General features: G+C 40.8%; 1 protein-coding gene across 1 annotated transcript in view; it reads right to left on the bottom strand.

The window, feature by feature from the left end:
• LOC133005651 (plexin-A1-like) overlaps window positions 1-24,720 on the bottom strand; it is a 216,688-nt gene that overhangs the window by 38,224 nt on the left and 153,744 nt on the right. Inside the window, exons 12-18 of the mRNA XM_061075400.1 lie at window positions 21,909-22,060; window positions 20,307-20,427; window positions 20,031-20,167; window positions 17,188-17,355; window positions 9,464-9,557; window positions 7,120-7,356; window positions 2,229-2,372 (exon numbers count right to left, since the gene is read on the bottom strand). Coding sequence (XP_060931383.1) covers window positions 2,229-2,372; window positions 7,120-7,356; window positions 9,464-9,557; window positions 17,188-17,355; window positions 20,031-20,167; window positions 20,307-20,427; window positions 21,909-22,060 — 1,053 coding nt within the window. The remainder of the gene's footprint in view (window positions 1-2,228; window positions 2,373-7,119; window positions 7,357-9,463; window positions 9,558-17,187; window positions 17,356-20,030; window positions 20,168-20,306; window positions 20,428-21,908; window positions 22,061-24,720) is intronic.

Genomic DNA, 24,720 nt, shown 5'->3' with positions numbered 1-24,720 from the left:
CCTGAAGGAGACCTGACCTTCCTCTGTGCAGATGCCCCAGGAGCTGCGTGCTGATTTTGAAAGTCTGCTCCAGTCAGAGTGAATCAGGGAATTCAGATCTGCCGTCTGTTGACAGCTCACCACTCTGGACAAGTAAAGCTGAATGGTTGCCGCGGGACGCCATCGCACGCTTGTTCTTTGACTTTCCTCTGAACTACTTCCTGCTCTATTAAACATTTCTGGACTGCAAATGGATGGAGCAGCGGCATCATTCACACTGTGGGTGGCGGTAAGAAAAAAAAGAAGCTAGCTACAGTTACTTCACTTCACATACAAAACAGGAAGTAGAACTAAGTGATGCTGCAATGATGCTTTAGCTTGGATTTGCTGAGAGTTGGACAAAATTTGCACATCAGAGAGATTTATACAGAGAACGAGGTTCCTGGATTAAAGCTTAGAGACAAGCTTAGTGTCTGCATATCAGTGGCATCCTGGAGAAACAATTCTATTCTTAATACCACCTTTTATGTTTCTGCATAACTCGAGGAAAGTGAGTTTTGAGTTGGCAAGAGCAGGTTTCTTATTATTTGGCAGTTTTTTAGTATGTAGAGCAGGTATGACCCTATGCTGGTAGATAAAAATAGAATTACTGCACTGGGGTTGTATTCCTCTAACAACCACTGCAGCTTCAGTCTACACACTGATTCAGTATTTACAGATTCAGATAAGGTCACTGTGACCTTTGACCACTGAAATCGAATTTAAGTGACAACTAGTCAAAATTTTAAGATAGCGACCTAATCTAAAAAATATATCTGAGGTTCGAAGTGAATGTTTGTGTCCAATGTAATGAAATTCCAGATGGGTGTTACCAACGTATCGCGTTCACAAGAACATGAGGACACCCTAACCTCATATAGGGTCATATGTGCACAAAATGGAAAATTTAACATGTTTAAAACCCTTGATTTTCACCGGAGGCAAACTGTTAGTCAAGCTGTTTCCTCTTTTCCGATGTGTGTCTCTCACTTACAGATGTGTGATAACACTTGCACTTGATGTGATGCAGGGCAAATGATATATTTTTAGGCTTACCCTCGCACTGTTTAATTCATTCTTTTGTAAAGGCATTGCAGGTTCTTCATTAAGTGTGGATGGTATAATTCAAACATTTACATTTACATGATTATTCAGATCTTTCCATTGTCGTAGCAGAAATCTTAAAACATGATGAATGAGACAAAGTTCGGTGTTAATACATGGAGATATAAGTACGGAGCAGCGGTGATGTGTGCAGCTTTGATTAAAGTGGGAGTGTGGGTGGAGGATTGGCTGGTGGATTTACTGAGGGTTAGGTACATTATATTCTGTGCACTATTAAATGTCTACACCCTCAAAGTAAAGGGAAGCTAATAAAAATACATGAAAAATGAAGATGGCACTGAGGGGACTTGAAAACCACTCAAATCCAAAAGCAGCAGCACCTGCAGTGGAGAAGTGCTGACGCCTGCACAGCTGCTGGCACCGATACACTTCAGCAGAGAGACAGGAACATGGTTTTACATCTGCAGACGTGTCTAAAGGTTCACTGTGGTCATGTTGAGGATATAATGTGGCTGTGAGACGTGACATTTCAGACACTTAACGGATGTGCACGTTAACAGCGCTGCAACGGTGAACAGTTGGAAGATTGGCTCTTAGACAGACATTTATCAGGAGTCTGGTTCCCGTGACTGAACTCAACTTCTCCACTGCCTTGTTTCAGCAGCAACAGGCCCGCTCAAGGCCAATGAAGAGCAACATGTTAATTGTGCGTTACATATTTAACAGCAGCCTCGGTGTGAATGCTCAGTGGAGCGTGTCCCCGGATTTGTCGGCCGGAATCGTTTAGAAGCGACACGAGCGGGTCATTCTCATAACTCACAGACAAGGTTAGAGTGACATTAAAGGCTGAGATTGTCAGCCTCCAATGTTTCATATTCATAAATATGAGTTACTGGGACCATGCTGTCTTTTTTTTGCTTTCCAAGAAAATTGCTTTTAAAATAAAAATTTTAAATAATTTAATGAATGAGAAAGATAAGAAATTATATTAAGGAATCAGCTCATAACATCAAATTCTTGTGTAGATAATCAATTCAGTGCACACGGGGACAAAATGGGACAGAAAAGTGCAACTTTTAAGCAAAGTCAGGACAGGTCAAAGTGACAGAGATAAAGAGGCAGAGGACACAGAGCGCTGGTCTGACCGTGACTTTGTGTTGTCCAGTGAGGTTGGGCCATTCACACAGCAGCTGGCTCTCCGACAGGGTGAGGACACAGGGAGTCTCTCCAATCAGCACCGTGTAGTTCAGGCGACTGTTTCCCGGAGCCGCTGGGATCAGGTTACGACCCTAAACACAAAACGAGAACAAATTCATGAGAGGTAGGAGACGGCCTCAGCTCATATTTTCCCACAGAGAAGTGATCATGAGATACCATCAACACCTTTTCTTGAAAGGACGACTTTCAAGTGTAACCCTCTAACTGCTAATTGCTTAGCAGTTAAGTTGTTCAGTAAAACTTTAATCGTTTTCCTCTAATGAAATCATTCAATTATCTGCAAATGAATACGAGCCAGAGAGAAATTACTCACCGACAGTCAAGTGCTCAATTAAAAATGACTTAAAGGACAAGGCCTTCGATGCTCTATATTTTTCTTACTGTTAAAAAATCTTACTGATGATATTGATCTTTATTTCATCTTTTCTCTTAAAAGGGATTTCCTGAAGCAGCTGCTTGTAGTTCTGTCTGTTGATGAATACACATTTGATGCTCTGGTAAATACAGCAGCAGGATGAAATACAACAAAACTACAGCGCCCATGTTTATCACAATGACGAATGTTCTTATAGTTTCAGACAGTAATGGAGCTCAATTGCACACAAACAAGATATAGCAATGGGGTTTAGAATACAAACACAACACTTGTTAGTAGGGATCAAGTCCATTTTGACGATGGATAGAATTGCCAGTACATTTGCTTATGTGACTGTGGTTTAATGACATTTTATATTGTTTTCAACCATCAAATCTTCAAAATTGTTGTTTTATTTTGAAAAATGCTGATGATTCGGGCAAAAAAAACGACCAAAACATGAAATTGGTTGACTGTGGCCCAAGAGGTAGAGCAGGCTGTCCACTAACCAGAGGGTTGGTGGTTTGATCTCCATCTCCCCCATTGAGTATGCCAAGGTGTCCTTGGGCAAGATACTGGAGCTCAAATTGACCCTGAGTGACACATGAAGTGCTTCACAAGGATGCACTATCTACTATGTGTGTGAATGGGTCTATAACAAATCTGTAATTTAAAGTGCATGAGTGGTTATCAGGACTAGAAAAGTGCTCAATATATACAGAGCATTTACCCATGTTGGATGTATATATACTTGACTTATACTCAGGTGGTACACAGAACCCTCCCCCACATGCACCAAAACTGTTTTTCCTCTGTCCATGAAACTGAATTCCACACAAAGTCTGCACAGAAGGTGTTTTTCTTGTAACATTTGTCATTTTCAGTTCCAGTTTTTCATTTCCATGTACCAAGTCCAATTTGAGCCCCACTCTGTGACAGACAGGAGGCACTTCTGTGGGGCCTAAAGAGGGATCCCAACGTAACGGTGAGAAAACAATAAGGGGGAAAAATGAATACAAAGAAAAGAAGACAGATAGGAAACGCGGCGAGAAAACATCAGGAGAGCGGGCGCGAGGAGCGGAGAGAACAGAGGGAAGATTATAAGAGAGGTAGACAAATGTGTGGGGACTATAGCAGGCGCACGGGAGAGATGGAGAGAGACAGAGAGAGAGGAAGATAGCTGCCGTGTGTCCCGCTGGCTTAGCAGTGGGACGCAGAGACAGACTCCGTTTTCCAATCCCATCGTCTCTGCAGGCTGCCACCCAGCCCCGCTCTGCAACCCTGTAAACATGCATCCCATTCCATCGTGCAAACACGCACACACACATGCAGAGTTCGAGCCACACACGCACTCAAGTCACAGCCACACACGGAGCTGTTGCCACACATACACACAACAGGCAAGAAGCATCACGCCGGGCCATACTGTCAAAGACACACAAACACACACAGCAAAGCACTCAGGACACACCACAACCAGATAAATATTTTTTACTCTAGCTAACACACTCACTAAAAACACACCCGGCACTTCAGATGAGAAATTAATTGCGTGGCGAGCGCAGTGCGTGATCTGAGACACGCTACCCCCACATCCCATCTTGCCAAATTGCATTTCTGTCCATCTCATCAGTGCTTCCACGAGGTAGGCAGTTCTACCAACAAGCCAAGCAGGAGATTTGACAATTACTGAGAGGCTCTTTGCTAATAAATTATCATTTAAGAAATAAATTACACTGGTTATGCTGCTTTCAATTTCTTCATGGAAATAAACACCGTGACACACTGTGGTAACACAACCGAGTCAAGGCAAATTCAAACAAAAGATAAAAGCACTGAACAAAAGAATCTGAGCAAATGTAACATTGCTCTACAATAGATTTATATTATATTGTCCCTTTATTGTGTAGAGGTCAAGGTTAGGTAAAAGGTGTATAACCGTTTTACACCTATATAGTGCAAAGTCCACATCGACTACATTTTCGAAATGTTGGTCCTACAATTTCATAGCAAAACCAAAATGCCCACTTCTTCCAGGTCTCTTGTGTGTCCATATTACTTTCTTTGGACGTTTCGGCACACAGTGACACTCATGATCAAGGCAGCATGTTTCTCCCTTTTTAGCAATGATAGCAAACAAACGTTTATTCTTTGACAAGGAGGAACTGATAGCAGCGTACAGTATGAAATCTTTAGCTTTGGCGTCACGTACAACATTTACTTGTGTGAGGTGGAATTTAAAAACAATATCTCTGAAGTCGCGGAGTAGCCCAGCTTTATTTACTGATTCCAATCTCATCGCTATGTTTTCCACTTCCCTCTCTCGAACAGTCGCTCTGACTAAACATTTCAGGTGAGCACGGTGTGATCACATAATGACACGCACAGTCAACCACTCAAAAATTGCCAATTAATTTCCTTTTACTTGAGTCCAATCACTGTTGATGGAAATGAAAACCAACGGAATCCAAATCTCCTGGACTCCGGGACTGTGTGCTTCCACGCTGCCCTCGCGGCACCAGAAATGAATTACACAAATTGCAGGCAGTGTTATTTAAGAGGGCTCCGGGCCGCAGAGGAGGACCGCAGTCAAAGAAGCTGCTGTTAGTTACTGAAGGACGGGAATAGGACTTGGAAGGTGCGCACTATCAGCCAGGTTGCTATCAGCTTTCAATTATGAATCTGTGAGATTTTTTTCCTCCCCGTCTCACAGACCATGTAAACACATTTGAGTGCTTTTTTTTTTCTAATAAGAGAAAAAAAACTGCTGCTGAGTGTCTGTGTGTGTTTGTGTGAGTGAGTGTGTGTGTACTTGTCATTATTAATACAAGATAGGCTCAATATGTTTGAGACTCTTGTAGTCATCTAAAAAGCTATCTATCTACCACTAGCTGGGACTTTTTGTATGCCTGCTCCACATCAATACTCTGTTCAAAATCAATGACAGTGATTAACCAAAAAAAACAATAAAAAAGTGTTAAACATAAAAATCAATGACAGTTATGAAAGAAAATATTAAAAAAGGTTTGGATAACTTCACATGTAGAGGTGGTGTGCAAGAGTGATATTGGCTGGGTAAATAAGGAGTAAGGAATGTTGTCTTTTCTTAGGTGTTAAAAAAATATAAATAAATGCAGCAACATTAGAGGTGAAATTTGTAGGTTTTCTATACCAAATATTAAGACATGAGGTTATGTGTTTTGCACAGCAGTGTTTCCTGTTTTATTTAGACATTCTAATCAAATTTCCAGTTCTTATTTTTTCCTATCTTATTATTACCTTATGCATTTATACTCTTGTGCAATGATCATATACCACTGCACTTTACTGAAATACTTCTTTCAATAAGAACAATATATTTTTTGTAGTCAAAGGTGTTTATGTACATATTGAGGAATTATATTTAAAATTTGTTTTTTATTCTGGTGACTTCTTTTAGATTTGTATTCTCTTCAATGAGTCCACCTCATTCTGACCGGTCTGCTGCTGTAATACGGGAGGTTCCCTGGTGTGGGATCAATCAGTTTTGTCTTATCTTATGTTATCTTATCAGTCATTGTTTCCACTCTACTACTCCGCCTGGAAACTCCTTTACACTGCCTAACGTACCCAGTGTTCTGTCCGGTTGTCTATAACACATCCATTTTCAAGCTTTCTCATGTTCTTTCAGTGTAATATTTCTACATATGAAGGTTTGCTGCTCTTCTAGATCTCGTATTTTTAACTCTTCCTTGTCTGTTATTGTTTGCCTTTCCTTTTCCCCATTTTGTGGAAGTGATGCAGTCCTGGATTCTATGTAACATTAGTAGCTGTATTCAAACACAGCAACAACTAGATATAATTATGTTTGGCAATCTAATTCAATTAGTCCTTTAGATATAAGAACTGTCTGATCTGTTTCCTTATAAGCATATTCTCCATCTTTACATTTTCTTCTACATAGATACGCTGGTGAGCATGGTGACTGTCAAGCCAGGACATGCAGCTGAAGCTTCAGCCTCTTAATTTATGTGCCAAATGGAAACCTTAACAGGAATCAGCACCTGGCCTGATGCTTCACTGTAAGTTGGGGGGGATGCTCTGGCAAATAGCAGCAGCTGATCCCACCATAGCTTAAAATCAGGGATAACCTTTTATTTCAATTTGCAAGTGATTCATTTATCGTCCTCTGAATATGGTGTGAGGAATTAATTAGCTTGAAATCCAGACGATTTAACACCAAGCAAATGTGACACATTCTGTGTAAATGTCAATAGCCTCATTCCCACTGCAAAAGCTGTCTGAGAGCAGAAGATATGAGTCTCTGCTGCATCGCAGCTTCACAGCATCGCAGAACGAGTCCCTGTCAAGTTAATACGTGTTTACAAAGGCAACATTGTATCCATGCTAAAAACAACAGATCAGAGGAATAATAAAATCAACCAGATAGTACGGGCAAGTACAGAGCAAATAACACCTCTGACCTTGAGAATGAGTGGTGATGTGGGTTTGAGCTCGAGTATTCCGGAGGGACTCAGCGGCTCAAACACGGGGTCGGGGTAGTAGCTGAATGTCTCGTTCACCACCACCAGAGCATTCACATTGTCCATGTAGAAGCCGATCTCGTCCGGGCCTGTGCCGGCCTCCGAAAATCCCAGCTCTGAATCGGCCACCGATGGGGCGAGGCACACCATGACTGAGTTGTTATACACCGTGCAGTTCTGAAAAGGGAAGAGACAAGCACATATTGAGGCTCATGTTTGCAGTCATCAGGAGAATCTCCATTTTTTAAAATATTTGAGGTAAGGGCGTGAAGAAGGGTAGAATAAAACTACATACTAGATAATGAGTGAAACAAATCTCAATGCTTTTAATCATAATATATTTATAGTTCCATTAAGAAAATAATATCATGGATAAGCAGTCAACAGACTCTCTGTTTAAAGTACTGAGAATAACCCTCAGGTTATATTTTTCTCTCTAGAATGGATCTGTTGGGAACAATAATTCATCCATTTTGTGCGTCAATGCCCTGTGAAACTGCGATGCTGTTATCCTTATTGGAAATGTAAATTGGTTGCAAATTTATGATCAACTGTTAATAATCAGTAATGTGCTGTGTGCATTTGTTAGTGCATTTATTACATCATTGCTTTGGAGAATATGTGAATAAACAATAATGTTTGCATGAATTTATAGGGCTGTTTGGAGGACAGCACTTTTGTCTTGTTTTAGACCATTTATCATGGATGTGTTACCACAATCCTTTGAAAGGAAGGAAGCCAATTATGAAAAACCGCTTCATTGATTTTGATTACAGCACATATACATGCACAATGTATATAAATAAGCATAGTTACTGATATAACACAGCCTATTATGTCTACCTCTACAGTGATAAAAATAAAGAAATGTAAATATCCAATGAAAAAACATGATGTGTATTATTTGGCTGGTGAATGCAGAGCTATTACGCTGTCAGATCTGGGAAAGGTTTCTAAATTAATGTACAGATTCTGTTTACTTTTTGCTGCAATGCAACCGCAATGCCAGTCTGACAAAGCTTAAAGGAATCATGATGTTTGTTGTGACCTATCTCAAACAAATCTCTGCGAGCTGACTGTTTTATTGTACCACATCACACAGAAAGCAACAGAAACCAGGTGAGAAAAATGCATTGACAAAAATGTGAAACACCATAGAATGTTTTGGAAAATGGCTGGTATTCGTGTCGTGACTTGTAGTGAATGGGGAACAACATTCAAAAACATCACCCTGGTCCTTAAGTGCAGAGTTGTTTAATAGAGGACTGTGTGGGATTCAGCGATGGCTGTTTGCCTCAACGAAGGGCAGCTTCATCTGCAGGCTGAAGAGCCTTAGTATTGTTTCAAGTCTAGTTCCCTAACACTAAGAACTAAAAAGCCTCAACTCACTGCGACAATCATCAAAGTGCTTTGAGAACAGTATCTATAGAACCCAAGAAACTTTTCAACTCCTTAAAGGGGTTCTGTGTGGATTTGTTTTTCTTTCTTCTTTATTCCCCCGATCACCCTCTGCCTCTGTCTCTCGCTCACACATGCACACACAGCCTCTCGATGTGTGTCAAAAACACTCATGTGGTGCGGTGACATTTGAAAAGCTATGTGGCCTGAGGTAACGTTAGATGTCTGAAGGAGATGAGAGCAAAACACAGAGGCAGAGCGTCCGCCACCTTCAGCAGTACTTTAAAAGAACTTGTCTGCAGATGTGCTTGTGTGCTCAGGCGGGTATGCCTCACTATATATGTCACTTCTTGTATGTACGATACTGTCCATCTAATAATTCCAGATATTTTTGTCTGGCTCAAATATCTAGGTCACATTTGAAAATTGTTAAGGGCCCCAGAAAGTGCAGTGTCGAATTTAGTAAGATTTGGACATGCAAAATCAACTTTGAAAGAAGAGCAGCTCATTGTGTAGCAGCAGTGTCACAGCTTCATTGCTCTGTGGACAGGACCAATCTTTGCTTGCCTAAACTGAATTACAGCAGTTCACTTTGACAGTTTTAGATAGAAAGTCGCGACCAGCATTACCACAGGCAAAGAAAACAGTGCATTCAAAACAGGCAGGTTTAGAACAGCACTGCATGAGAAAATCTAAATCTAAAGTGGGTATACTGTAGATACTACATGCCCGGGACTGCTGAATGTCAATTTGTGCATATGAGTGGTGTGTGTTTCTGCACAGCCTGCCTGTCAACATGGACCTGTGTGTTTGTGTGTGTGTGCGTGCGTGTGTGTGTGTGTGTGTGTGTGTGCTTGTAATATGTGTAAGTCACATCAATACTCACATGAAACGATTCCGCCTGCCCATACTTGGCCCTTATCTTTGGTTCTCGGATGGTTGCGAGGTTGGTACCGCTCACTGTCAGTAGAGTCCCACCACTGAAAAGATAAAAAGGAAGAGAGTGGGTGATGAGTAAAAAGAAAGGCCAAGTTGGTGGGTATCTCATGGTATCTCAGGTTGGTAGAGGCCGAACTGCTATAATGTAAACGCAAAATGGATATTACTGCAGTGTGCATGGAGCAGTTTGACAAATGTTCCCAAAGAAAAGAGGGTAGTGTCGATGGATACAAAGTGCAGGATTTCTCTTTATTTCCTTAACCTTCCTATCCAGTAATGCCAAAACTTGGCTGATGTCCAAAAAGTAATTTTGTTGGTGAGTGGTGTGTGAAGGGAGACCCACGAGGCTGGATCAATTCTTAAACACACTTAATTCTTTTGTCCATGACCGAGGCTGCTTGGGCATTAGAAACAACAGTCGATCACAAGCTCAGTCAAATTGGTTGAGGATGCAAGTCTGTGTGAAAGTTTAAGTATCCTTCAATGGTGTCCTACGTTGGTCTGACCCAAAATGATATGTGGATTTGTTTCCTTTGAACCCGAAGTGAAGAAGGATCATAAAGTGAACTATAAAACAAAATCTATAGCATGGAGGAACCTGGCCACTTTTAGAGGCAATGGTGTTAGTTCGTCCTTTTCACTGCTACACTTAAACTGGATTTATAAGGTTTTTATGAAAGATGTCTTCCTGTCCCAATGCCTGCCTTGTTTTTACAACGGCAGTTCCAACTTCTGAGTACCCTGCTCGGTTTCCTGCAAGGAGATCACTGCCTTTCACTGCAGTGCCTCTGAGAAATATAGTGTCTAAGATTCCCTATTGTGTGTCTTTCTGCAGTTTCCCCACTGCCTAGAGGAGGATGTACTGTCGTCTCTTTGACTTTTCTCTGAAATAAAAGGCTGAGATAATAATGTATCGGGAAAATGTCATAAACAATGTGCAGCACTAAAGCATATTTTAAAAACTGGAGTGAATATCCAAAGGGTTGTTTAGGCCTCGGTGAAGTTTGTAGTTCAATCCATGGTTTTAATATCATTAAAAAAGGGGGATATCATTTCTCTTGCTGGTTGGAATGTAATACGCCTGCGTCTCTACTCAGAAGTACCTGTGTCTGACAGCTGAATCCACTTTCTACACTTCAAAGATGAGTGTTTTGAAGATTCTCTCCCTCTGTTGCTGTTACGATGTGGGCTCTTCACAGGGGAATACTGCTTTAGCTTGTCACTGCCCAGACTTAAACCAAACTAGAGAAGTCCTTTTTTCTTTAGACAGATTTGCCACATGTCTCCTGGTGTATTGTTCTTTTAGCTCTGCTTGAACATTGAAGAGATTTATGACAAAGTATTATATAAAACTTTTTAAAAACAGCCATCTTGGTATACAGTATCTGGAACAGTTATATTTGCAGATTGTACACTGTTGAGTCTTGTGGGAGCTGGCCCTGTAAATTACCTCTTGTTCCTGTCGCCTATATCCTTCTACCTTTCTTCATAATATATTAAAAGGCTTTTAGTAACCTTACAAGTTTTGTTTAAACTTGAAGTGTGCTCAGAGAATGCAACCTGCAATGTTTAAAAAGGTGAAAAAAAGAATCTGCCCCCTTAATCAAAACCACTCTTCGTTATTGGATATTCCTTGGCCAATAGCCTTCAGCAGAGTTTCAAGAAAATTGGTTCTGTAGTTAATAAATGAACAACAATGGAAAGATAACCCTCTTGGAAGAGGTAATGATGCAGTATGTCCACAGACCAATATAAAAGGCATATGAGCAGACCAAATGAGTATCACATTATGATAGGTTGTGTTGTGGCAATATGTCACTCACTGAGACAGAAACAAGCCTTTATCACTGGCCCTTCTTTCTTCTAACTCTACTCAGCACGACAACAAAGCTCAATCCTTCTGGTGAGTTACCACATATTGCAATTGATTTCTGAAATAAGCAGGTGTCTTCTTTGTAGAAGTTAATCTGACCCATACGACTTATGTAATAAGAGCGAACAGCAGAGTAAGTGATACGGTGATTCAGAGCATGAGCCTCTTCACATCTTGGATAGAGTCGTATAAAGTCTAATGTGAGACATTCTCCCCCTCCATAATCAAGGAAGACTTACAATACCAGCAAATGGTACTGATAGGGAATGACAGGTGTAAATGATAAAGGTAGACTTAGCATCTGCTACATCACTGATACCTCTGCCTATTGTTCTCCGCTTAGTGTTTTTTTCCCCGTAGTTTGGCAGCCTGCCCATTTCTGGCTACGGAGCATGAGTCTGACTCATTCAGTCTCCTTGGAGTTTTTGTGATTGTGGATGTGATGGGGTCATCAAGTGTTTGGTATATTGACAGCTGACGTACCGCAGATGATTTGCTTCTACTTTCACATACTTGTATTCACTATTTGTAATACTGTATTCAAACAAGAGCACTGAAATCCTCTAGAGCTAAATTTAAGCCAACTGTTCCAAATTTTTAGCTCCTGTCTTTTGCAAAGTGTGTTTTAATGTTTATCAATAAGTTATTTAAGCTATGCTTTTTCTGTGAGGAATGACTTTGTAGAAAGTGTAGTGTTGCATTCGGCTAGGCTTCTATTCCAAAGCCACTGTCTCCAGGCACTAGCTGATAGTGTTAAAACTTGCCGGTGTAGTTATCAGAACAACGGACAACCCCGCAGCATCTGTGTCAAGCGGACGATCCACAGAGGATGCAGAGACAGAATGAAGAGACAAGGGAGGAGAGATTGGTCAAAACAACAGAGACTGAAGGAAAAGAATGTATCCTTTATCTATCAGTTGAAATCTGAGTTCACCAGACAGTAAGATGGATGAGCTAGCAGCCCTTTTAAGGAATTGGAGTACCTCAAAGAGACATGACCACAGGAGGATACTCCAAATCCCAACACTGCCATTGACAGCTTTCAGATGATTCAGTTTGGACGGAAATAAACGAGGGTGTAGAGATAGGAGGTGATGAGCTTGCCACTTTTATTAACAACAGATGGTGACAATACCATAAAGGAGTGTTTCTACAACATTGAAGTGACTGTTGCATGGTACAATCTACATGAGGTACCTAGAGAGTTCTCATACACCATCTTGGATTTTGTTTACATCGCACTCTCTACTAACCAACAACCCCCTGTGATGTCACCTGCTCCGTTACCAAAGTAGCCATCTACCCCAGCAGCCCAGGGCCTCCTGATGATTTGAAGGTGTCTGCCTTAAAATGCACTGAACTCCGGAGAAGGTGCATGTGTGAACGGAAATGTCAGAGTGAGACACTCTGTCTCTGTGGATTTTCTCCGCCTGGCCTCCTAGTATAATTACCATAGAAATCCAGGAGAATTCCATGTGAGGACACAGCAGTGTGGATTCCCTGCTGGATTCACAGCAACAAGTGTGTGTGTGTGTGTGGGGGAGGGGGGGGGGATGATGCTTCTTACACACGACAGACACAAAAATAAAAATAAACTGCCTCTGTCTGCTGCACATTGCTGCTTCACCTCTCACATGACAAATGCAGTAGTTGTTGCTGTCGTGAATACGTCTGTGCAGAAAACCTCCAGCTGCGTGAAAGGCAGACTGCAGGTAAACTCTGTAGCCTATTCACCGGATTTTACCCGCAGGTCATGTCTGAAAAAGGCAGAAGTGAGACACTTCAGTTTAGGCTGAGCTCTATTAAAGTCTGCCATGATGTGGTTACATTTATTCTGAATGAATCCAGTCTGTTCTGTCGAGCAAAGTCTAATTAACTTCAAAAAGTTAAAGTAATGTCTAAAATCTATAAATGATTTTAAATTCCCCCTTGTGTCACAGCAAAGGATGGTCCTCCTTGAGTTGTCTTTCTTAAGTTCGGACTTTAACTATGCAGTAATGTAATCTGTTTAGCTGAATTATATAAAATAAATACTATTTAATCCTTAGTTAATCCTTAATCCTTTACGAAAGCAATAAAGCCATATTAATGTGACACTTTAAAGCACATAGTTGCATGAGTAATGCTTAAATACCCGTTTGTTACATAGAATAAACAGTATTTGCTCATATACTATATAGGATGTTAAAAGAAAGAAAGAAAGTAAAAGGAAGTTGTATGGCATAATAGCACTAGGCTCCATATAACAGAGATGGAGGTAGCTGATTAACAAGGGAGCAGTGGAGCTGAGGACACATTCAAATGAACTGATTTCTTATTAAACATTCATGTCATTGCCACAAACACACCATGGGCCAGCATGAGCCTGCACTTATATAACGCTGTGTGTCCTGTGTCTCCTTCCTCCTCAGCTTGATGAATATTTGTGCTGAGTCCTTCTGTCCCTGTTGCTCCTCTCTTTGTCTAACTGAGTCTCTTTAGCTCAGGTACACGCTTCAGGGAAGAGACAACAAGACAATCAGGATAAACTTCCAGGGATAGCTGGGGAAATCCAACCAGTGTTGTTAGTGTCCCTCTCTATATGCCCTCCCTCCCACTCTTCTCTCCCTCCATCTGTCACTACTGTCTCTGTTTTCCTTGTCTGTTTGTTGGTCTAATCTTCCTCTCACTGTGACATATATGTCCTTTCTCACTATAAGCAAGGGATCCTTCAAAAAATAATTTCTAAGTTTACTGTTGCAACACAGTTACCTCACAGGAAAACCTGACTCATCGAATAGTGGCTGAATAAAAGGAAACACACAGTAAAGACAGAAACACACTTGAAAGTGTGTGTTGGCTTGTGGAGGAAAAATGAGGCTGCATCAATACTTCAGGTTTAACTTTTGTTAACTTTGACACTTGAATTTAGTTGGTGCCAATAGTCAGCCGTATCGACAAGGCTAATGGAGATCCAAGGAGCCTATAGCAGCTCATTAGCTCCGTTGCTCCATCCTCTTTTTTAACACTATGGATTGCTTCCAGAAAAAAGCCATAAGTTGCAGGTAGCTAGGTACAAAAAGTATTCGGGCCATGTTGAGGAAAAGGTAATGATGGGACTTTGAGGAAAAATTCACAGTATTGTGCAGATATAATTTTGCTTAACTTTACATAAGTTAAGTCATCATATAATGAGAAAGAAAATAATACTTTTAGGTTTATGTGTCAGGGGAATATCAGAAGTTCAGCCTTTGCCTGCGTTAAAATGAGGAATATGGAGCGTCTTGTTAAGTTATAATATAGGTTTGCAAATAACCTTTAGGCTCTTTAGCACCATATTAGTATCAGGACTTTGAAAAGATTGCTCAAGGAACTGTTTCTATTCTGAAATAAAGAACACACACTTTTATGTATGGTTGCGTGTGACTGACTGTATATAATAGGTTATATCTGTGTGACATTCAAAGGGGTTTCACAATGAGATTCGTTGAAGATTTCGCATGTGGAATTACTGGAACTTTCTTTCACACTTTTTTCTCGAAATACATTAGGACTTAATTCTAATAGAACTCAAAATAAAAATAACACAAATCAGTTCTTGGAGTCGAAAAACCAATATAAATCCTTTCTCTTTTGAGACTGAAGAATGAAGAGGCAGTAGTCATGAGACTATTCATTTTCGTTTCAAAAATGAGAAACAAGTAAAAGAACATCAACAACAAATTCAATAAAAAAAAAAAAAAATCTATGATGTGTGGGGAAAACGTATTTTAAACTTGACACTTGGCATTGGGAAAGTTGGCAATTGAGGTTTCCCACTTCAATTAAACCTTATTTATCAAATGAATGTGTGATTATGGAACAATTTTCAGTGGGGAGTTAGCAGCACAGTACACAGAAAACTAGCAAGTGAGGATTGCTAGCATGTCCGTTGTTCAGTTAGCTCTCTAATTACATGAGTTCCTGCTATTGTCCCCACCAATCCTCTACCTTTTCTGTGGGAGTGTGTGAAATAACTTTATTATTTCAGTCACTGGTGTGACCTTTATGCTTGTAATAAAGTGAATACTGTGGTTAATTAATTTGCACTTTCAGGATACTGAGGAAACTGACGGCTTCCTGTCTGTGCGCCTGGATTTAGTTCAACCACTTTACCAATGGTTATGCAGATTGAGCAGCACTGAAGCAGTAAGAAGATTTAGTACCTTGCCTAAGGGCACCCTGGCAGTCCTTGCTGTAGAAGTGGCAATCCTCTTTCGCATCTGCAGTTGGTTTGGGAGAATATTGAAATATTTTGGACCAAAATTGCTTGTCTAACCTCTAATGCAACCCAAATAGCTTCCCTTGCTGTCCCTGATGAGCTCTCGTTGATTTATTTTTGAAGTCCTCTTTCTTCTTACTAAATGGAAAATCATCATTCCATCCCCCACATGCACACTTCTCGTTTTTTTGTCCTCACCGTCTTTCATCCACTCTATCTATCATCACCCAAGCACAATGATGATGCTCCGGAGGCGTGCATGTATTTGCACAAAAGCAGACAATGAAGCAGATATCAACCAATATGATATCACATCTCACTGGTTGGTTATACTTCACACCTGAGCCAACGTGAGGGCACTGGCTGAAACACATCAGCCAAATAAAAGCTTCTTCTATAGCTGTAACAAACACACACTCTTTGTGTTGCCATTTGTGAGGTGCAGGTGCAAGGTTTTGTGTTTTTCTCGGCCTCTGGGAATCAGTGCGGTGTGTATGTTTGTGTGTGTGTGTGTGTGTGTGTGTGTGTGTGTGTGTGTGTGTGTGTGTGTGTGTGTGTGTGTGTGTGTGTGTGTGTGTGTGTGTGTGTGTGTGTGTGTGTGTGTGCATGCATGTCTTCTTGATATGGGATCATCACCCCTGAGTTAGCTTCCAGAAGTAGAAACCTAGTTTTTTGTTGTCAGACACACACACACACGCACGCACGCACAAACGCACGCACACACACACACACACACACACACACACACACACACACACACACACACACACACACACGCACACACAGTGGGGCAGTGATTGGGCCTCAGCTGTTTCTCGGGCCAGTCCCACTGAGCAACAGGGAACGGGGCAGGATTCATCAACACTCTTCTCTAACAAACTCTGCATCTATCTGCTACCATCTACTGATGAGTCACCAGCGGGAAGGAAGCAACAGAGAGAAGAGAAGGAAAGGGAAGGAGGTAAAATAAAATGAAACAGGGCAACGCTTAGAAACGTCTTTCAACATTTGAAATAAATGAACGAAAATAGCTGAATAACAGAGGGGATACAGAAAAGAAAATGCAGGCTCCAGTAAATTATCTGACATAACGTGTAAGATTGAATTGGCTTAGTCAGATGGTGGATAACATAAAAATACTTTAAGTCACTGCATGTTCAGAGAAGATAGTTTGTAAAAGACAAAACTGTACTGTAGATACATTCTGAATTATATTGCAAGCTAGTATCCAGCTTTGACATTTCCTGACAGGACTTCAATCATATAAGGAACATCAGGTGCCAGCATCTGTGAATATCTGAGGTTGCAGTAAATACTGCGGCAGCGGGTGGAAAGTCAACCACATTCAGGATGTGCCCTAGAAAGGATAGAATCAATAAATCTACCAAAATGAGAAACCTTTGCTAGAGCGTGTTCTCCATAGGGATGTTGCTCTCTTCATTTAAGTGGGGATATAGAGTGTAGTGCTGCATGACTTAAGGTCGAGAATCATCATGGACCTAAATGGACGAAATACAAGAAATAGTCCAGTTTAGTAAATCGCACTTCACTGGCTTACCTGGCAATGCTCCAGTCAGGTTCAATCCTCAGGACAGTGGGGTCTTCAGTGTAGTTGAACTTGACTTCAGGGTTTCTCAGCTCAGCGTCGTCTATGTCCACCAAGACCGATGAAGTGCCAGCTGCCAATCCAGCTGGTGTCACACACACTATCTCCCGGGCATTCCTCCTGGATGGACACAGGACAACAAGGAAACATTGGTGGAAAGCGATCAATTAAGCATTTTATAAACTAAAGAAGGAGGAGAAAAATCGGTCAACTCAGTCAAGTGCTACATTTCCAAAAAGCTTTGGAAATATGAACATATATGAATATGTAAAATTTAAACAATTTTCATAGGGAAGTTAATTGAACTGAGCTTTGAAATCTGTAAAGGTTCTGCTTTTTCACAGGACTTCCTTCTACAGAGAAATCTACCAAAAAATACAGGAACTTAAAGAAGAAAGCAACAATTCACATAAGAACAAAGAGTCTGCCCACTCTAAAAGAATTATGATACTATTAAAGAGTAAATGATTTCTTCCTTGTGCCAGGGCACACCTTAAATACTGAGGTCAAAGCGTTGACATCTTTAATGACTTCCTCATTATTCTTGTAATTACCAGCGTCTGGCCTCAGCCCATTAATCTAATTCTCTTAAAATCATATGCTGCTAATTTGATTGAATAATTCCACTTGTGGTCATCGCACTTCAGCCCAAAAAGCCTGTCAGGTTCCGTGAAATTACCAATTTCCTGGTCTGCGGGAATCAGACTTTGTATCTTAGCTTCAGCTTTTGATCACAAATCCAAATTTAGTGTCAGAGCTTGGTTTTTATTTTCATTTTTCAATCACATTTACTGAAGCACCGACAGATGATTTTTTAAAGCTTGAATTTTGATTAAACATTTCATACTGTAGGAGGTACTTAAGTTTGTATTTTTAACTCTGCCAAGGAGCTTTTGTTTTCTTTTGGTCTGTCTTGTCTGTTAGTCAGCGGAAGTGCACAGAAACTGCTGACTGTGAAACTTGGTAGAAGGACGCACTATGGGTCAGAACAAAACACATTAAGTGTTGGCAGGGATCTAAACAAATGTGATGGTCCAGGAATTTTGTTTAAGTTTTCCATTAGCATTTCCCACATAATTCCCCCAAAACACAACAAAATTTGCTGTCACACGTACAGATTCAGTTGACCGTGGGAGAGAAAGAACTGCATTGCATACCAACTGCAGGTGAAACTAAAAGGTTTGACGGTGCATAAATGGTAAAGACTTTGTGGATGACAGCACAAGTGAGCATGTGTCAAATAGCAATAGTGCTGCACACAGCGATACAAGGCAGCAATGGAGCAAAACAACTTCCGAGATTTCCTATGTTCTTATGAGGAGTGTAAAAAAAATTGAAAAGTAGAACATGGCTGGGCACCACAGTGTTAAACGTTAATGGGAAACAATGCGTTGACATGGGCATTAGCCTTGGTAGAGGTATGTGCTCTCACAAAGCCCTTCTAGTTTCTTATAAGAGTGGGTGAGCTTGACAAGACAAATTCTAATCAACTTTGTGTCAATGGCATTAAAGTATTCAATATTGAATCTTGTGAAAGTGTGTTACTGTTTAATAGCTTGTAGTTCTTATATATCAAAAAAAGTGATATAGGTGTGGTGTAGGGATTAATAGTTTATAGGTCATGTTTAATTTTTATACTAAGCCTAATATGATTGGTGCTTTGAAAAGCATCAGTTGCACCAGTCGCAAACACTGGGATGGAGGTTGTGTGTCTTCATGTGTGTACACACTGTGTGTGTGTGTGTGTGTGTGTGTGTGTGTGTGTGTGTGTGTGTGTGTGTGTGTGTGTGTTGTGTGCATGTCCCAAAGGCAAACTATTATTTTCAATTGAAGTCTTGTGCGCAGTGCCCAGTAGCTACATTATCTAATATGTATTTAGCACAGTTGAGTGGTGGCTGCTTTTCTGGGCCATGACTTCACAAGAGTGACACATGTGTGCGTGTGCCTGTATGTGTGTGTGTACTTTAATGTAGTATTGCACATTCTGTTGTGTCTCTATACACCATGGCACTCACACATAGGGAGGGGAGTGTGTATGTGATGGAGAGAAAAAGTGAGAGAGAAAGAATCCACAGTATCCCTGCCCTGTAACCATAGCAACCCCATTCACCAAGCACACATGCCCCAGCAACCTTCACAAGACGCCACAAACACATGGGCACAGTGAGGGCGCGACAGATAAAGGCGACGTGGAGGTGAGTGAAGAGTTGTGGTGATGTGGAATCTGTTGGATTACTGTGAGGAAGCTGCGGCACAGATATGACTGCTGTGACATCAAAGCTACCGTACAGTTGCTTCAGTGGAGATTAGCCGCGAGACGCTAATCCATGCATGTGACATGCAAGCAACTGTGGTGATAATTTGGATTTTTTTGTCATGCACCAGATTAAGGAGAGCAGTGCAGACAAATAAAAGATGTGTGTTTGCAAGCAGCAAGTGTGCTCACACTCTTAAATGCAAACATTAACACCCCCCCCCACACTCACACACACAAACACCTCCTAACCTGACACACTGATTACATGCTACCATGTGCATGTAATATCTGTATGCTGATGACATTTTTCCACATTAACAAATCTGTTTATTTATGCACACATTACATTATATCTATCTGTCTCTTGCGTTATCCACTGTGCCCTCACTCATAATTAAGAACTTGTTTTTCTAAAGTATTGTTTATTTGTCTTTTTCTTAAATCCTAAATCCTATCTAATATCCTCTGCTGCCATGTTCCCATTTCCCCAGAGGGATCATTAAAATTTTATTTAGACGGAGGAAAATTGTCTCTTTACTTTTTGAAGTAGCAAGGCTGTGGTCCTATGCTGACGGACACATAACTGCCTGCGTTCAGGTTGCTTCCCTCGATGGTGACCCTGGTGCCGCCGGAGATGGGCCCCTGAGACGGCTGGATACGGGTGAAGTATGGAGTCTGGACAAGAGAGGAGATAAACACAAGTTTATGTCAAGTCTCCAGTTCCTAGAGATTTTTCAAGGCCCAGTGTTAGAAAAACAACAACTTGAACAAAACGCCAGTTGGAAAACCTTTGTTGTCATTGTAGGGTCCTTACCACAAAGGTGAATGGCCTCGGCGACAGGGCTCTATAGTCGTTGACACAGTCCCTCACACACACCTCCACCTGAGCCTCTTGGACCCTGTAGCCCGTAGCGTCGTTCAGCAGACACACTATTCTGTGGATGGAAAGTTTGAAGGATTGATGAGGAAGAGAGAGGAGAAGAGATCAAGAGGTCAGGGTGTTTCTGTTGTTGTGGTGAATAAAATTTGTTCTTTAGTAACAGATTCACCTTAGAATGAAATGCTATTTGGGCCATGTTCAAGAAAAACATTCTGATGAAAACATTTTCTTTTGCAAGAATAAAGTCAAAATATTACAAAACCAACGGGAAAACAAATAATAATATTTTTCTGGGGAAATAAGCAAGATGAGAAGAGAACTCGACTTCTACCAAATTCTTGAACCAATCTCATTGGGAAACTATAAAACCCCTTTGAATATCACACAATATATAAGTAACTGATTTACAGTCAGCCACTACCAAACATTTTCTCCACAGCAAACGTTTAGATTCTTTCTCGCCGGAATAAACAGTTTTTTTTCACACTTTAAAGTCCTAAAACTTTGGAGAATGTGGTGCTCATGTGCCAAAATATGAAGTATTTAGTTATTTGTGAAACCTTAGCTTAACAACATGCTCCATTTTCCTAATTTTAACATAGGTAAGAGGCTGATCTCATGATATTCCACCACTAAACAGATACAGAGCCTAAAATTATGATATTTACTTTAGTGAAATTACAACTTTTTTCTTGTAAAATTATAATAATATAATACTAATTAACCTTTATAAGAAATACACAACTATGCCAAAAATAGATCAGATGCAAGGACAAAAATAACCACAACCTAAGCCTATACATGCAGCCCCTGTACTGAGTTTTAGACCATTAAGACTGAATGAACGGTCAGTCACATCATCACACTACACCACTGCAGCAGAAATACACACTGGAGTTGAATCCATGTCTCAGGAGTAGTGAGAGAAAGTCAAAATGAAATGAACCTGACTATGAAAGAGGGAGGAATCTAACAAGTATCACATGTTTGAAGTGGTGCAGGGATTTCAGGAATAATGTGGTGAATAACCGATGTGTGTGGTATATTTGAATAGTGATGCCCTCTATCTCAACATGCATCATTTCCCGACTAACTGCACTACAGAGAGATTGTTTGATCTGCGTGAACTCAATTCCTCAGCCGTGTAGGACCCTGCAGAGGAGTAAATGTCAGGATGGAGGGAAAAATAAAGGAATGAGCGTATGCAGGGAGTAATGGCGGGGGACGACAGGTGGAATTTACAGACAGGAGAAAAAACCTGATGTCAATGTCTTTTCAGCTGTTGAATGAGGATACACCTACACAGAAACACGCTCAGTTATCTTTCCTGGTGCTTGATTGGTCAGGATGAGAGCGGTAGGAGATGGTGCTGTGTGAGCTTCAGTGAGAGAAAACTGCTTCTCTGCATGTGACTGTAAAGGCTTTGATCCGTGTCGGTGCACTTTATGAGCATACGTATCATTTTCAGTTTGTGCACGCCTTTCAGTGCATGTGTGTTTAACTACCTGTATCTGTGTCCTCTGTTCCTGAACTCACCTCTCAGCGCTCACGTACTCCTCCTCAATAGGCACACAGGGCACTTTGCCCAACCGGACGCCCATCTGAATGTCTCTGAACAGCAGACCCAGGTTCTCCCCCAGGATGGTCACCCTGGTTCCCCCTTGGCGAGGCCCCGTCTCAGGGAACAACTGGAGATTGCCAAAAAAAGAGACAAAAGAGTGTTTTTTTATTTTTACTACCTTGACCAACGGATTTCAAAGAATTGTCACATTTAACAGACATATTACACACAAACACAAATACACACACACTATTAATCCACAGGTTCATATTTTATTTCTTCATATTCAAGTGTGAAAACTACTGGTCCCACAACATGACACACTTTAAACACTGTGAAACTGACATACACACAGGCATAACACACATTCACACACACACAGCTTGTATCAGGTGATTCTAGCTTTAATGAAGAAAAATCACCCTCTTGCCTTTGACAAACACTGAGAATGAGATAAAGAGAGGGCAAAATAACAAGTTATGCCGACACAGAACTAAAGCAGCATCATCTCTGCGGTTTAATTGAAACTTATTACGCCGGCTTGGCTTTATCAGCGGGGCTGTGGCGGTGTACCGCACGGTCACACTGCCGACCCATAATGTGATTTATCTAGCAAGATTATGGCGCGTAACGGGGACAGGTGTGGTGTGACAAAACAAATATGGTGACTGATGGACGGTGGCTGTCACGAACACACACACACTACAGCATGGGCATACACACACATGAATCTAATCCCTAACAAGCATCACAAGGTAATTATGTATAATCTGTCCATTGCCCTGTTCTTCCGAGGTGCTTGGCTGAGCAGACAGCCCAGTGTGGAAATGCAAACTGAGGCGCTGACAGTTTGGAGGCATGATGCTGTTATTGTAGCGCAGACAGTAACAAACAACAGACCTTGACAAATGGTGATTTCAACAGTGTGAACTAGTTTAGGGGGTGAACAGTTTGTGTTGCCACACAGATGAGATGTAATCCTAAACTATTATATGGAGAAAGTCTGCAGAGACCCTGTACCTTGATTCATGACCAAATGCCTATGACTCATTGATGGAGACAATATAAAACAGTATGAGTCAGTGATTTTGGACTTAAAGCCAGGGCCGGTAATCCCAGAAAAGCTAGCAAGAGCAGGCTACACATGGAAAATATGCAAGCACTGACTGACAACTGCTAGAAGACGACTTGTCAGTGACTCCATCGCTATCCTCTGGCTACCAACTCTCTCTTTATTATTTCAGACAAATGTATTTTTTGGTGCTTCGCGACGTGAAGAAGATTCCACTAAAAGGGTCTTTCAAATACAATTTACCAACTCTTTCCTTGTACAAAATCAAATCAATGTTTGAATGTACAACTTTGAACAATGCAGAGAAAATAATTGTAATAGAAAAGAGATAAACAAATAAATAAAAACTGCATGAAACTGCTCAAATTGAATCATTATCAGCAACAACATTTACCTAAAAAAACTGTTTTGACAACCTCCGGAAATCAAATAAAAGATTAAAAAGTAGAATAAAATAGTTTCTTATTATTACCACAAAATAAACATCAGTACAATCACACAAAAACACACTTGTGGACTTAGGATCACTTTACATCCAGTTTAAGTACCTTGTTTCTTTTAAATGATCCTAAACTTCATCCACAGATTGTCAGACAATACATTTGGCAACTTCATCAGTAGCTTTACAGATCTTGGCACAAATGTCTGCCATGTTTGAGACGTAATGTGTTGCTTGTCCCTTATAACACTTTAGCAAACTATCCGTAAAGCGACAGTGAAGATGTGAACTTAATGGAGAGATGAGGAGGGAGACCCAGACAGAGCAGTTGAGCTGGGATTAATGCTGCCCACTACTCAGAAGCTAAACCCGTTGGGCACCAATAGAGCTGCTGCCCTTTGGTCCCACAAACACAGTAGCTGGCAAACACTGCTCAGAGTGAAACCCTATCAAGCTCTCGGGAACGATATGGACGGCAGATGTCAGGGTGTGGAAATTGGGCTTCAGATGGTTTTGGAAGAAAGAAGCCATGATACCACGAAACACAATATCAGCTATAGCCACTGAGGCCTGGCATGTGAACGGTGGCAGAGCCGCAGACTGGGAGGCAACAGAGGACGAGAAGGAAGAGCGCTGGTGGGTTGGAAGTGATTACTAACATTATCGAGGGGTGGGTTCTATAGAGGGACCAGTGAACACAATGGAAACATATCACACTACACACACACACACACACAGTCAGCAGGGCAAGGAAAACAGGCTTTAGGGAACATTATTATAACTTGTGCATTTGTAACATTAGAACATAACGTCTGTGCTGCAGAATTTGTCTCACTGCTAATGTATGATGCTACTGTACTTTTACCTTAAGCTGCTCTTGACAATAAATTTTGTTGTCTGTTTGAATCCCTGCACAGCCCTCACAAGTAACTATGACTATCTTTAAAGGGACACTAATAATCTGACCTTTGACCTTAGACATTAGGATTATAATGTTAAATTAGAACTCTGTTCATGTTGCCATTTACATGTTGAGCATATAGTCTGATTATGACTCACATTACATTCATTACTTCATTTGTTCAATGTTCCTGCCAGAATTTAAAAACCCCAGCCTGAGATAGATACATGTACCATGCTGCCATATTCAATTTTCAATGTTTTCTTTCTTATTTTGTAAAGGCTTTAACTCTAATTATTTAATGTCATTAAGATATGTACATGTTTACATAATGACTCTAAGGTTGTAATACTCTATTGTCTTATATGATTACTG

The sequence above is a fragment of the Limanda limanda genome, chromosome 7 (genome assembly GCF_963576545.1).
Source record: "Limanda limanda chromosome 7, fLimLim1.1, whole genome shotgun sequence".
Classification (NCBI taxonomy): domain Eukaryota; kingdom Metazoa; phylum Chordata; class Actinopteri; order Pleuronectiformes; family Pleuronectidae; genus Limanda; species Limanda limanda.
Note: the sequence above shows the minus strand (reverse complement) of the source record. Positions and strands in the feature narration are given on the sequence as shown.